Raw genomic sequence first — 13,172 nt, 5'->3', positions numbered from 1 at the left:
TCTCCCTTCAGTTGGAGGGGTGGGGGCGGTCATCCTGTCCCTACTCTAGGATACGCACCCAGAACCCGACGCGTTCTCCGTTTTCACGCCACCTCATTCGTCACATTCCCTGGTCTTCTCTCCACTCTGCTCCACCGCTCTCCACTCGACCTCGACGCGCTACGGTCCCGATCCGGTACTCCTAGACGCATTCCTATCGGACCTTATCACGACCCCTGCCACCTCGACGCACTCCGACCGCTATGCTTGCTGATTCGCTGAATGAGCTTGGGCATGCCGAAGAGGGAAAGAGCATGCCAAAAATCATGATGCTTCTAGTAGTAGTAGTAGGACTTTGATGGTGTTCTACTTCACACTAGCAGGACTTGGTGAAGAGGAACGTCTTCGACCAGGTAGTATTTTTTCGATTGTACTTGGGTAAGTTCAGCTTCCTATCTAACGTACCTCTTGTATTACTCAACTGTCCGCGATCTTCACCCTTCGAGGGTGCCGACTTTAGGCATACAATCTTGCCTCATAATGGCAGGTTCTTTTTCATATTTCACACTGACACCGGAGTGGTAGGCCTCATGCATCTGACTTCGGCGATGTCATAAAAGCGCTGAAGACGATTGGCGCATCTCGACGCCGGTATCGTCATGACGATCCGTAACGAAACCGTCCGTGTCTGCGCATTTGCGATGTGTTACATTGGTGATATGCCTCAACAAGCCGAGAACTCCGGATTCAAAGGCCCACGAGCACACAAGTTCTGCAGATGCTGTTTCGCGGCCTCCGGCCAATGCGCCGTCAATCCCGATGTCATGCTCAAGTTCGATCACATCACTCACGGCCGGTTCCACATCCAGACACTGGAGATGCAGCAGATGCTGCACCGCTCATTGCAAACTGCCTCGGAGCGGAAACAATATTGTGCGCAATGGGGGATGGCTGAAGACATTCCGGCACTTCCTCGCCTGTCACCGGCCCTTGATCTGGTCATGTCACGGCCCACCGACGCAGCACACTCTGAGTACAACGGTCTTGGCAACTTGATGCACTATCTCCTTCGGGATGGCATTCTTACAAAGTCAGCGCGCTCGGAATATGCTATACAGCTCCGGACTTGTTGGCCCTTCCCACCGGGTTGGCCTCGTTTACAGTTCCCGGTTCACCATCTATCAAGCTACAAGATGTCTCACCACGCGCAATGGATCGTCATTATCCCGGCCTTCCTCCTGAACTGGTTAAAGAGGGAGCATATTCGGCCAAGGTTTTGGGACCAAGCTAAGGATTACGAGAAAGATCCGATCAAGCTGATCATCGAGACTACCGCTGCGATTGCAAAGAGCACTACCGTTCTGATGGGGGCCCGTGTGTCGCGTCGGGACCGTTACCTCATGGGCGACATCATCTACCGGGCTCGGTACCTTTTCAACCAGCTTTGCCTATTTGCAGCCGTGGCCTCGACCAGGTCGGCTGCTGCATCGCAGGCAGGGACTCCGGGAGTCCATGTTATCGACGAGCCAGCTCTCCAAGACGGTGTTGCTGATAATTCCGGCGGGGCACTACAGTACCAGAACGACACATTGCGCCCAAACATTCATGCCGCCGTTCATTTCCCAGTATTTGCCGAGGAATACGCTTTACCTGTCAACTGCAACACACTCACAGGTGAGAACTTACACCGGTATGTCTAACTTCCGTCAGTAATTGTCTCTCACCTGTACCCCTGCCTTGCTTAATAAACCTCACTAGAAAACCCGAGACCGTTGGGCTTGGCCAGATCTACATGGCTTGATGTTCAGGTCTTGTCGTAAGATTGTCTGGCTATGGTGCTTGTACTGATGTTAGCACCATGTCTGGAGAACGCCTACTATCAAGCTCAAGAGTGTTGGACAGCGAAATTCGTATGGCTTCGTGTCTGGCTCCTGTCGCGGAGTCTTTCTGGCATTATGCTCGGAGAAGGCTTACCAGCAAACACGAAACCGTTGACCTCATAGAAATCCGAGTCTGCGTCGCCCATGTGTCGCTCGCTTCACCTCAATCTCTTGTGCCGGTTTTTTTCGAAAAAACTTACTTACCGTCTTACCGTCTGGATTTTCGCTAAGTTAACGTTAACGGCTTTTACTCTAGGTACTTCAAGACTCGTATTTACGAAACAAATTACTCCAACGTGGAGAAGGTTCTGCTGATGAAAGTCAATTTTCAAGAGACGATGCGTCTGCTCCTCCAGAACGCATTTCAATATGACGACCCGGAACTCACCAGCGAAATGATTGCACTTTACCAGCAGTGCCCAGCCCTCTTCAATAAAGTACTGTCTCGAACGGACCGATATGAGATGGATGCCCTACTCGAAAACGAAGACCACGAGATGGAAGTCGACCAGTCTGCCGACAGAAATCATATCAAACCGTCGGCGATCAATCGTATCCCAATAAAAAGTTTTGTTGCAACCCATTCCCACTTCAGGAGCGTTAATGCTCTTGTTTTCGGGTCGTAGAACGATGTCATCTAGTTGTTGGCAACCTCCGGGACTGGATTATGGCGCACAGCATCGAAAGTTGAAGTCATACCGGGTCGTCGTGGTCCTGGGCATCCATCGACGGCCCCGTGACCTCAAGGTACTGAGAAGCTGACGCCAATGCGTACGGACATTGGCCGATGGGTGAAAGATGCCACGAACTTTGCGTGGTGGGACAAAGGCTTCGAGCTCGTATCGACTACGTCAGTCCAGGCGCCCCCTTTGGCGCCATCACATTTGCTTCGATAACCCTTGAAGCGCGGCTGGTCCCTTTCAATAACAACACCCACAAGCATTACTCGACTGCGTCGGCAACGTGGCCGTGGCGAAAAGGAGGGTGGAAAAAATGCGAAGGTGCTCTCCCTCCCAAGTATTCTTGATGGCCATCTGCCGCCATGGGATTCGATGAGAATCTGGTGCCACCGACCAATGAGCTTGTCGTGAGGAAGAAAGAGGACAATAATTACCGACGACTCGGTGTATACAAGTTTGCTGAACGAGGTGCGGAAGACAACCTGTTCGAGAAAGCTGTCTTCAACGGATTGAGCTGGTCTGAGGTGACCGGAATCCACGACTGTGGTGGGGCTGGGGAACCACCAAACAAGTCGTCAGAAGTACAGCCAGAGCATTCTCTATTTTGCAGCCTAAGCCATGCAGACATGAGACTGGACTCAGACAGCCAGGCTGTCATAGCACCTCCTTCCCCAACGCCTTCCAGCTCAAATAAACCTGCAGCGCCCCCTCAACACTCTGCACCAGCCCAAAAAACACCGTCATGGCAAACACGAGGATAGCCACCCAGAACGTGTACCACTGCACCGAGTTCCGGCGATCATACCACCACTGCCTGAGCCCGCGCGGGCTGGACTCGTCAAAGGCCTGCTTGAGGATGACGAGGCGGTCGTGCCAGAAGGAGAAATGCTCGAAGCGCCTGTTTTGGACGCGCAGGTTGCCGCATCGGGCGATGCTGGGGTCCAGGGAGTGTTCTGAGATTTGGCTGAAGAGCCAGCGGCGAGATTTGTGGTTGTTTTGCGGGAAGAGGAGGGAGAGGGTGCGGAGGGTTTCGTCGATGAAGATGTCAGGGAAGAGGGGGTGTGTGAAACTGGCGTGAGGAGAGGTTCTGTTAACGGTTGACGTTGAGAAGAAAGAGTGAAGCAAGACTTACCATTGTTGGTAACGCAGAAAGCCGGCGTGGTGAAAGATGAAGACGGTCTGGTCGTCGTCTGACAGGAGCAGGTGATCTACGATGTTGCTGGTCCACTTGATCTTCATGCCGCCGACGTATGTGAGGTTCCGAGCCGTGAACAGACGTCCGAGCCTCGGATTGTCCGGCTGAAGCTCCTTTTCGGGCTGAAAATGCCTCTCAACGGCTTGCCGGAGCGTTTGGTGGCCGCACCACGTCAGGGGGTTGGATCCCGAGAAGCCAAACTTGTGTACGCCCACCTCGGCCATCAGTAGCAGGCTGCCACAGAAGTCGATTGTGGTGTCTGCCGTCCGCTGATTCGACTGGCTTCCCAGGGACGAGCAGACTTCATCCCTGGTCGCATCTGTCAAGATCTGCTTGGCGACGTCGACAAGGGCGTGGTGTGATTGTACGCAAATGTGAATGCCGCCGTCCCGAGAAAAGCGCTGGCAACGAGTCGAGTAGTAATCAAAGTAGGAAGACATGTTGAGGCTCGGGGTCTGCGGGCTCAGCCCGCATTCTTTCCATAGCTCTTGGAGGATCCAGGCTCGCAGATGGCTGGAAATTGGGTACTTTTGCAAAGAGATGTCCATATCCGCACTCTCAACTAAAGTACCTGATAAAGATCTTGAGAGAGGTATTGTATTGTACCAAGTATGTATTATTGTTGGGACAAAGGCTGGTGGAGGTCGCCAATTGAAAGCTGTGCGCCCAGTCATCGACACCCTCGAGGCCCCTGGGGACCCTGGATGCACGGCTTCTCAGAGAAATCTTTCCCCGCTTGCAAATTCGATTTGTCAGTATCATGCAGGTTCTGGTGGCTTTGAGCTCTGCCGTCTGCAGCCACCTGCGGCTCAGCCCCGACGCCCAGTTTTTATGGGCGACGGCACCACTCCCGATTCCTCGTTCCCTCCCTACTTCCATCGCAACGAACGTTTCGAGTCACTCGGTTTTCTGCTTCAGACTTAGTGAAGACAATGTCGCCGATATGAACTTCATCCAACGCAAGCCTAAGCCCCGGCCATACGCCGCCAACTCAACGGGGCGCCCTCGTGGGACATTGAAACTGGGCTCAACGATTGGCCGTGTCCAAGTTTACGAAGCCATTGGCGAAGCACGGGATATCTTTGTCAACGAACTCAGCCAGGCCATTGTCTCCCACCTCAATGACAACAGTGACAAGCTTCAGGACTCGGCCAGCTTTGTCGACCTCTCACTCTTCATGATGGGCAAATCGCCGGACCGAACCAAACCCGTCGTCATGTTCGTCTCGGACGATAAGGAGGTCCGGACCGAAGCATTTCGCATGATCAAGCAAAGTGGCATCATGAAGGACTACCCGGATTTTGGTCTGGGGGAGATGGAGTTGAAGGCCGAATTCGAGAATTTGCAGCCACTTGGTTCCCAGCCCAATTCGGCGCGTGTACAGGACGTGGATCCTCGGCCCGTATCCTTCATGGTGCCTGAAGTGCCGGTCGAGGTGTTCTCGCCCAAGGCAGCAGCGACATTGGGGTGGAGCGGACGACCATTGGAGGTGACGCTTCGGAATGGTTCGGCCAACACTACCAGCTTGGCCGCTGCCGGAGGCGCCGTCAGTTACAAAGGCCGCTACATGCTTCACACAGTCAACCACTTCCTGTCTCCGGCATCGACAGCGTCTCCGGCATCGACAGCTCAAGCCATCGATCGGCCATCCGTTGCTTCTGAATCAAGCGAAGACGAGGGCGAGATCATCGGTCTGAGCGACGATGAGGACGAAGACGATGATGGCCTTGTCACCATGACTAGCCAGGGGAGTGCAACTCCAACTCCAAGCGACTCCGAATCAACCTCCGGCAGCCCCTTGGAGTCCGAAGGACGCGAAGGGTCGCCCTTTTCGACCGTGGCCCACAAGGAACAAGAGATACAAGTCGCTACCTTAGGCGCTCGGCTCGAGACTCTTAGAGTCGCGGGACAGCCATTACTTCGAGCACCTTTGAATGGTGGACTTCCCGAAAGAGTTGGGGAGGTGGCTCTGAGATCGGCTCTTCTGGATTCTGCATTCGTACGGATGCACATCGGCTTGGGGATCAGTGCGACGGAATTCAACCACTCACAGCGTTGGAACCCGGCCATCCCCCTCGAGTCATATCAGGACTACGTCGAAAGCGCACCAAGTGACACTGCCGTCCTGGCGTCCACGCCCAACGGAACTATTGGCGGAACGCTATCAGGGACACCGTCGTTTGTGCGTTTGCCACGTTCGCACATCTTCCAGGAAGTCTACATGGCTGTCCTCAACAGACCCCTTCATCTGGGAGACTGCGGGAGCTGGGTGAAGGACCCTCTGACTGGGAAGCTTTTCGGTCATGTCATTGCTGGGAGTTCAACAACAGGCTTGGTACTCGTGATGCCTGCAGTCAAAGTATTTGCCGAGGCTCTAGCAGCTTTCTCGGCTCAGGAAATGAAGGTCCAAGGACTGAGGTCGGACGGCTTCAGCACCTTCCATGAGGCCGCTCCGCCGTCGAGCCAGAGGAATTCGCCCGTTATCGCACCACCACTGCCGCCGCCGGCCAATTTAGATCTCTATCTCAACCAACATCAAGCTCATCTTCTACGTTCCCAGCCAAGCGCTGAGCATCGCAATGCAGCTCCTGCCACTCCCTTCGGAGTCGATCCAGAACCCTCTGTCAACATCTACCATGTCACCGGGGAACGGCGCCTAGCGGCTGGGGAAGCTCGAGATACCGTGTCCGAGTACGTGGTCGTCCGCCTTACAAAAGCCGACGAAGGCAACGGCTACGGCAGCGGTGACACTCGGCTGAAGCCCTCCTGGAAGCGAGCACTTCGGGCCGAAATCCCCGATGTCTCCCAGCTCGAAGCGGCGAGGATTGTCGGCTGGCTCAATCAGAATACCAGCCCAGTCGCGGACAAATTGCAGTCACTCAGCGAGCACGAGAAGCTCCAGATCGAGCTTGCTCTAGTGGACCTGCAGGGGAAATACGACGATACTTACTTCCAGACGACGCTTGTTCAGCTGGACGAAGAGATGAAGGCGGTTGTCAAGGACAAGAAGTCCAGAAAGAAAGACCGGCGATGGAAGAGGTATCAGATGGGCACCAACACGGTTATCATTATTCGAACCCCGAAGCGGCCCTTCAGGTCAACACATACGCAGCGGGTCACCAGGGAGCGCACTAGCCTCATAGTGTACTTCAAGCGGGAGCCCAGGCCAGGTGTCAATCCTTTCGCTCTCCTACAGTTCCATAACGACCAGCGGGACGCCCAGGTCGGGATCACTCAGCTGGTTGCCCAGAGTAAGGGCGAACACTATCCTCTGATGGTTGATCATGATCGAGTTTCGAGTCCAGCGGCTCGCCGCAGGCTCGTCTACCACCAAGATTCTGGAGAGACCATCGTACAGCAGGCCAACCAGGGAGACGGGTATGCGCCCATAGCGCGGCACTTCGCTCCGCACCGCCCCTCCTCGCCCAGTACAAACCGGTCCGTCTTCTCTGAAACTTTCTCGGCCGGCGACGACGCCACGTCGTGCACGTCGCTCTCAGACGCCTCAATGGTGTCCAGGAGCAAGTCCTACCTTCTGCACCCCTTGCCTCGCCGCTTTGATCCCCTTCCCTACCGGGAGACGTTGCCAGACCTTGCCTTGGAAGGCATTGCACAACGATTGAGGAACTCGAAACCGCCCATTGTCGACTTCCGGTTTGAAGGTGAGGACCAAAACATAACCTCCATGGCCCCCCTCATCCCAATCCGCCCTCGCCCTGGACGCACAGGAGATCCGATCCCAATGCCTATCCCGCCGGTCACCGCAGCAACCCCAGGTGCCCCAGTCCCAAAGCTCACCCCAGGGTCAACCCTTATAACATCCGTCGACATGCCACCAACGTCACCTGGTACTGTACCGAATCACTCGCCCAGAAACCAGCCGGTGCGAAACGACCGGTACCAGGATTTCTCTTACGACTACACTATCCAGCACGCCAGGCTTGGGCGATTTGGGTTCAACTATACACTGCCAGAATCAACAACGGCGGCGCTGCACCTCCAAGAGAACGTCCCACCAGGAGCTGCACCATCGAACAACACATTTCAACCGTCCAAATCACACCCACCACCGCCTCGGCCACGAGGCCCGGAAAAAGGCTACATCAAGAAGCTTGAGGAAAGGCTCGAGAAGACCAGGCAGATTCTACAGGCAGGCTTCGATCCCAAGCCCAGCACTTTGCAGGGATCAGACGCGTCGTCGGCGGTGGAGAGGATTCCTTTGCCGGGGCACGATGATAGAAGCGGGCAAGATAAACGGGTACGGTTCAAGTTGGAGAATGGTGTGAGAGAAAGTGTCGAGGGTGAGGAAGTTGAGGTTCTCCCTGGAGTGTGGAGTCGTTTCAGCCGGCCGCCGGTATAACATGAACCCGAGGACCAGGTTGTTGTACCGCAGGGAGAAACAGCGACGGCATCTTCACGAAGGTAGCTGTTGGAAAGCCAACAGCCACGAATGTGCCGCACCGTAGTAATTGGGTACCGAAAAGATGGGCAACCACTCAATTGATGATGATGTTCCTGTCTGTGTTCTTCCAGAAGTTCCCTGCCTGTTCCTGATCCTGATCCTGAGAATCCTGGTGCCAAGCCATTAGTCACCCCTGAACTGCCCTCTCTGACCACCTGCCAAATCCAACAGGAATTGTAACTGATGCCCTCTGCTTGTTGCAATCCAGGCACTTTCTGACAATCCTGCCGTTACCACGACGATCCAAAAACTGATTGATCGGCTGCTCAACGTTGCAGTCGCGACACACTTTCCATTGCACTTGAGGGACAGCGCCCTCCATAGTGACCGAATAACCTGTCCATAACGGGAATACTCTGGAACCAAGAAGGAACGAAGCTGGAAATTGGGTGGTTGCAGGAGGGCAACATCGTAGGTCATTGTCGACGATGTCGAGAGGCCATGTAAACAAAGTTGAGGACAGGAACTAGGTGGGTGCGGCTCGCTTCGCATGCAGGCGGCATTGGAAGGGCCAGCCTGCGGCACAGCCGAATCAGACAAGTAGTGGGGCGGCAAAGCCACGGACCAGTCCCCAGGGGCGGATAAGAGGGCTCCGCAATCCCTTATCAATTTCCGTCGACTTTCCCATAGTAATTTCCCAAAAGTTTGGCAACAAAATTGTCCTCCGGACAGAGATAAGGAGCTTTGAAGATGGGTGCCACCCAACTCTTGGTACGGTCGGGTCTTTTGCGAATCAAACGGTTCTGTCAATCCGTGCACCATCAGACGCCTGAGCATCATGCTCTTCGCAAGGTGAACATAAAAACTCAATCCTCCAGAACTTATTCCGGCAGATATTGGGATCCTGCACCAGGCTCCCCTTGAAAGACACGTGCATACGGGATTTCTTCCCTTGGACGACAGCTGAGGAAGCCCTGGGCATCCCGTGGTAGACCAGTCGTTCCAGGAAGTGGCTCGTCCGAAAGTCCCAGCCGCAGACCTCTGCCCGGAACTCGGACAGGGCCGACGCAAATCTGCCGTAATCGAGCACGGTGCATTGGCGCGAGTCTGGGTTCGTCGACGACCAGCCGGCGGCACAGAAGATGCACTCGAAATCGACTTGCATGGGTTCTCCTGCTTCTGAAAGACGACCTCCCCTGAGACGCGCCATGGCGGAGTCGTGCCCTGCATCATGACCGCCGAGGTAAAAGATGTGATCCTCTGCGTCAAAGCGATGGCCAGGCCAGACGTCCAGCATATGCAGCCACATCCCTTCGGGCAGTTTGACTTGGAGGGCACAAGTGCGAGTCTGACCAACGAAGTCAGCATTTGGATTTCTTGGGATTTGCCCGATCAACGCGTCTTCTTCATGGAAAGGCAGCTCCGGCAGGAGATAGCGGCTGACCGGGATGATAGGGCGGTCCAGCAGTTTGGTCTGGGGGAACTCAACAACATCGTACGGGTTTTCCCGCACGAACTCGTTGTGACCAAGTTTCCGGAGTCGGACATAAAGTGTGACGTCCGGTTTGGATTCTGGGTGGCAATCGAGCGGCAGGAGATAGCGGTATCCTCCGTTCTTCGGCGTCATCTCGATCAAGAACTGCATCCTGGCCATGATGCTGCCGTTCATGGGCAGCAGCTCCGGCCGGCCAAATGCCTTTCGCTTCACGAAGGATCGAGATGCGGCGAATGCGGAGGGTGACGGCGCGTAGACACCGCAATACTCGCGGCGCTGCAAGTTTCTTTCGGCCGGGTCTGTTGAGGACGGAGGTGGTTGCAGCTTCCAGGCAAAGATGCTCAAGTCGGGCACCGAGCTGACAATGGTGTCTTGCAGTCGCCGGAAGGCTCGGTGGCCCTCGCCGTACAGAAAGGGGAGATGAACACCAAAAATGCCAAGGAGACAATACGCCGTATCCTCGACTTTGGTCGTTTTCCTGCCTGCTGCCCACGACATCTTTTGCGCAACGGACACCGAGGAGAGCGGCCTCTGGTGCAGAAGAATTGCTTTGGGAATGCCCGTTTTGTGCGAGAGTCTGTCGACGAGGTCCTTCTTTGTGCCCCTCTGGTTCCAGTTCTCGTCGAAGAAAATCATACGCTTAGGAGCGATGAGTTCCTGGAGAGTCCATCCCCTCGAGAACCAGTGACAGTTGGTCAATGTTTCCAGGGGCGCAGTCGTCTTGAGGTCCGAGAGGTAGGCGTAACAGACCTCGGCCTGTGCGTACCAGCTGTACATGGAGTTGATGGCCTCTACCAACTCGCCACTACTTGACTTGTCGATACAGCAAGTGTCGATCCACACGTATTCGAGGGCCGGTTTCTGCTGCTGCGCCAGGAGGCATGCCCAGTCGATCTTTTGGTATCCCTTTTTGCTGGGGTAATCGCTTGTAGCATGCGTCATGTCGCTGAGCGAGACCTCCTCCTAATCCCAGGTGTGCGACAAGATTGCATACGGGGGAATGTCCCCATTGACATATTCCTTAAATTGGCGAGTGCGGGCGTTCAGAAGTCTCATCTTGGGGATCTTGGACTGCTTGCAGTGAGAGGCGCTGTTTTGATCACCAAGGTCCTCTTATCAACTTCAAGGCTGGCACAAGCGGAAAACATCTTGTGCCCAAACACTGTAAACACTGTTTATTAAGCCACCGGTGTGTTCCGCCCATAAACATGCACTTCCTCGGGCGTCGATTCTCAGCCTCAAACGCGGCAGATGCCACTGATAACGCCATGTTGGAGCTGGAGTGACCCAATAGAGAATCCAGATACTGCCCACGTTATGGAATTTGGTCAGATTTTTGGGCTCAGAGGGCTCTAAGCTGCCGCGAGGCTCTTCGGGCAGAAAGCGCGGGACTCAGCCCCATTGGCGCCCATTGTAGAAAGCGGAGCAAACGCACACTCCTCTTCTCACTCTTACGCAGTATCGTTTCGATATAACGCGGCCTTGGCTGCAGTCTTGAACCCTTCGATGAATATTGCATCAATACAATTCCTGTTGCCATTTCTGACGGTTCTTCTCTCTGCTCTATCGTTCTTCTGTTTGGTTGTCAGCACGGAGTATCACAGAACCTGAGTCTTCTGTTATCGACCGGAGTCTCTCGTCGAGAACAAGTTCTTGGGCGTACGACCCGCGAGAACGCGTACTGGTCGCACATTGTCGTTCTCGGGAGGGCAGCGCTTACAGCCGGTCACGCTCCACTCGTCAACACCCAGAAGGTTGCCCGCCCGTATTGAGTGTGGTCCGTCTGCTTAGTGCACTGGAGAACGCGCCTACCGCCTGTGGCCGCGCTTGTTTTCCGGACGGAACTTTCGGGCGTTTCATTTCGGATATAATGCTCGTGTTTGGAGATGGCGGTGTCATTGATCTCCATTCCTGCCCTGCTTCTCGCCCATGCTCCGCGTTCGCGTTCCGGCCCCGCCACTGGTTCCTGTCGGCCCTCGGCATCCGGGACAAGGTGTACTTGTTGGGAAAACAAATCTACGGTATCACAAGTAGGAACGCTTATGAATGGGTTTCCGAGAGCTGCATGGCGGCTCGCCTGTTGATTGAAGCTCATATCTTTCTCTCTAATTGACTGCTCTGAACGCCTTCCAAGCCTGCTAAATTACACCTGCTTCCGTGACTCCATGCCCTTGTTCTGAGTGCCATATCTTTCAACAGGGCTATGATAAACAGGCTTACGTTCAAGCTAATAGCGCCATTTTGGCTCGCTGTTGTCTTTTGGAGGAAGGAGAGGCCTGTCGGGACGTACTGTAGTAAGGTGGTGGAACGGTCACTATACTTGTAACGGCCCCAGCTACTTGACTGTGAGCCGTACTGGCCTGCACTGAGTCCAGTACAGTGCTTCAAATGCTGGAGATGGGGCTATACGCAACACCACTGTAGATCGACAGCGCTGTGCTCCCGGTGTGGGACGAAGGCCCATGGGGAGGGCGGCAGGGATGGAGAGTCCCAATGCCCAACTCACAACAGCGAGATCCCGCTCCGATGTCCGATTTGCGGAGGGAGGCACCCGGCCGGGTCGAAAGAATGCTCTGTGAAGTCAAAGGTCCTGGCAAAGGCCAAGGAGGCCTACCAGTTCCGACCGCGGACCTACGAAGCAGTCTCAACTATACACCCCAACACAGGTACCACCACCGCTACTCTTGCCCCACTCAACTTCGATTTTACGAATAGAGAAGATAACGACGACGGCTACCAAGTGGTCAGTAGGAAGAGGATAAGGGGGAGACCGACATATGCAGCCGCAGCCCAAGACCGAGCTGCCCGGGACCCTTAACATGTAACGGGCTGGGCCCGGTGCGAGCCTCGGCGACTCTCGGCCAATACCAAGACCCCTGATGAGGCTATTCTCACTCGCCCCACTGCACACCGAACCTTCTAGCAACGCGCTCAGACCAGCGCGCCTACGAGGATAAGTATGCTTGCGAGCTACCAGAGTCTGTCGTCTCTCCTTTTCTTCTCCAAGTTCAGCGAACTCGTAGAGTCGTCATCAGCTAGTTGCAATATACTACCTGAGACCGTTACACAACAGACTAGGATCAGCTTCGAGCCGGATAGGGTACGGTTTATAAACCCGCCAGCAACCGCTGCTAGCGACACCACGCTATATGACCAAGCTACCGAACTGGTCCTAGAGTTAACGCTGGCCACAGGTGCTGGCTCTACAGCTACTGCCACATCTATACTAGATGGAGAGGATATAGTGATGGACTCTATCGCCGTCCGAGAGCATGAAGTGTAAAATCCTACTCTGGAACATCGAAGGGAATAAGCAGGCTTTGGAAGTCCTGCTCGAGGAGGCCAGATACTACCTTCTCGCGGTGCAAGAGCCGTGAATCAACAGGCAGACAAAGTCGATATACTGCCCCTGGAGTAGCAAATACTACCTCGTGTGTCACGGAACCATAGTTGTAACGGTCTCAGGCAGTATATTGCAACTAGCTGATGACGACTCTACGAGTACACTGAACTTGGAGAAGAAAAGGAGAGACGACAGACT

The 13,172-nt window shown here is 54.7% G+C and overlaps 8 protein-coding genes across 8 annotated transcripts; 5 read left to right on the top strand and 3 right to left on the bottom strand.

Moving 5' to 3' along the window:
- Positions 1–376: 376 nt before the first annotated feature.
- Positions 377–1,892, top strand: N657DRAFT_465176 (uncharacterized protein). The gene is made up of 3 exons (XM_062787508.1): positions 377–417; positions 565–1,669; positions 1,738–1,892. Exons 2-3 carry the CDS (start codon positions 639–641, stop codon positions 1,778–1,780), a joined length of 1,074 nt encoding a protein of 357 aa, XP_062641768.1. The 5' UTR covers positions 377–417; positions 565–638; the 3' UTR covers positions 1,781–1,892.
- A 673-nt stretch (positions 1,893–2,565) lies between these two features.
- On the top strand, positions 2,566–3,039 carry N657DRAFT_465152 (uncharacterized protein). Its single transcript, XM_062787507.1, has one exon. The coding sequence runs from the start codon at positions 2,647–2,649 to the stop codon at positions 2,884–2,886; it is 240 nt and encodes a 79-aa protein (XP_062641767.1). The 5' UTR covers positions 2,566–2,646; the 3' UTR covers positions 2,887–3,039.
- A 154-nt stretch (positions 3,040–3,193) lies between these two features.
- Positions 3,194–4,282, bottom strand: N657DRAFT_584434 (uncharacterized protein; the record flags this gene model as incomplete). Its single annotated transcript, XM_062789754.1, has 2 exons — positions 3,194–3,608; positions 3,672–4,282. The coding sequence occupies 2 exons, from the start codon at positions 4,280–4,282 to the stop codon at positions 3,194–3,196; spliced, it is 1,026 nt and encodes a 341-aa protein (XP_062641766.1).
- A 1,457-nt stretch (positions 4,283–5,739) lies between these two features.
- Positions 5,740–6,108, top strand: N657DRAFT_584435 (uncharacterized protein; the record flags this gene model as incomplete). The annotated part of the gene is made up of 1 exon (XM_062789755.1): positions 5,740–6,108. A coding segment is annotated over one exon (369 nt), but the record flags the coding sequence as incomplete, so codon positions are not given.
- Positions 6,109–8,207: 2,099 nt separating this feature from the next.
- On the bottom strand, positions 8,208–8,744 carry N657DRAFT_465149 (uncharacterized protein). Its single transcript, XM_062787506.1, has one exon. It carries the CDS (start codon positions 8,686–8,688, stop codon positions 8,320–8,322), a length of 369 nt encoding a protein of 122 aa, XP_062641764.1. The 5' UTR covers positions 8,689–8,744; the 3' UTR covers positions 8,208–8,319.
- A 95-nt stretch (positions 8,745–8,839) lies between these two features.
- Positions 8,840–10,484, bottom strand: N657DRAFT_651756 (uncharacterized protein). The gene has a single exon (XM_062794226.1). It carries the CDS (start codon positions 10,406–10,408, stop codon positions 8,930–8,932), a length of 1,479 nt encoding a protein of 492 aa, XP_062641763.1. The 5' UTR covers positions 10,409–10,484; the 3' UTR covers positions 8,840–8,929.
- A 1,234-nt stretch (positions 10,485–11,718) lies between these two features.
- On the top strand, positions 11,719–12,398 carry N657DRAFT_651755 (uncharacterized protein). Its single transcript, XM_062794225.1, has one exon. The coding sequence runs from the start codon at positions 12,125–12,127 to the stop codon at positions 12,344–12,346; it is 222 nt and encodes a 73-aa protein (XP_062641762.1). The 5' UTR covers positions 11,719–12,124; the 3' UTR covers positions 12,347–12,398.
- A 70-nt stretch (positions 12,399–12,468) lies between these two features.
- Positions 12,469–12,990, top strand: N657DRAFT_465128 (uncharacterized protein). The gene has a single exon (XM_062787505.1). The coding sequence runs from the start codon at positions 12,591–12,593 to the stop codon at positions 12,912–12,914; it is 324 nt and encodes a 107-aa protein (XP_062641761.1). The 5' UTR covers positions 12,469–12,590; the 3' UTR covers positions 12,915–12,990.
- The last annotated feature ends 182 nt before the right edge of the window (positions 12,991–13,172 follow it).

Source organism: Parathielavia appendiculata, assembly GCF_033297405.1.
Source record: "Parathielavia appendiculata strain CBS 731.68 unplaced genomic scaffold N657scaffold_74, whole genome shotgun sequence".
Lineage (NCBI taxonomy): Eukaryota > Fungi > Ascomycota > Sordariomycetes > Sordariales > Chaetomiaceae > Parathielavia > Parathielavia appendiculata.
This window is presented reverse-complemented; position numbering and strand designations above follow the sequence as displayed.

What these genes read in the sequence shown, in the direction of transcription:
- N657DRAFT_465149 (XM_062787506.1), bottom strand. Translation starts at nt 8,688, where the DNA reads ATGCGAAGCGAGCCGCACCCACCTAGTTCCTGTCCTCAACTTTGTTTA.
- N657DRAFT_465128 (XM_062787505.1), top strand. Translation starts at nt 12,591, where the DNA reads ATGCTTGCGAGCTACCAGAGTCTGTCGTCTCTCCTTTTCTTCTCCAAG.
- N657DRAFT_465176 (XM_062787508.1), top strand. Translation starts at nt 639, where the DNA reads ATGACGATCCGTAACGAAACCGTCCGTGTCTGCGCATTTGCGATGTGT. An exon ending in ACAGGTGAGAACTTACACCG is followed by an intron (nt 1,670 to 1,737) that starts GTATGTCTAACT and finishes AAACCTCACTAG; the next exon opens with AAAACCCGAGACCGTTGGGC.
- N657DRAFT_465152 (XM_062787507.1), top strand. Translation starts at nt 2,647, where the DNA reads ATGGGTGAAAGATGCCACGAACTTTGCGTGGTGGGACAAAGGCTTCGA.
- N657DRAFT_651756 (XM_062794226.1), bottom strand. Translation starts at nt 10,408, where the DNA reads ATGTACAGCTGGTACGCACAGGCCGAGGTCTGTTACGCCTACCTCTCG.
- N657DRAFT_651755 (XM_062794225.1), top strand. Translation starts at nt 12,125, where the DNA reads ATGCCCAACTCACAACAGCGAGATCCCGCTCCGATGTCCGATTTGCGG.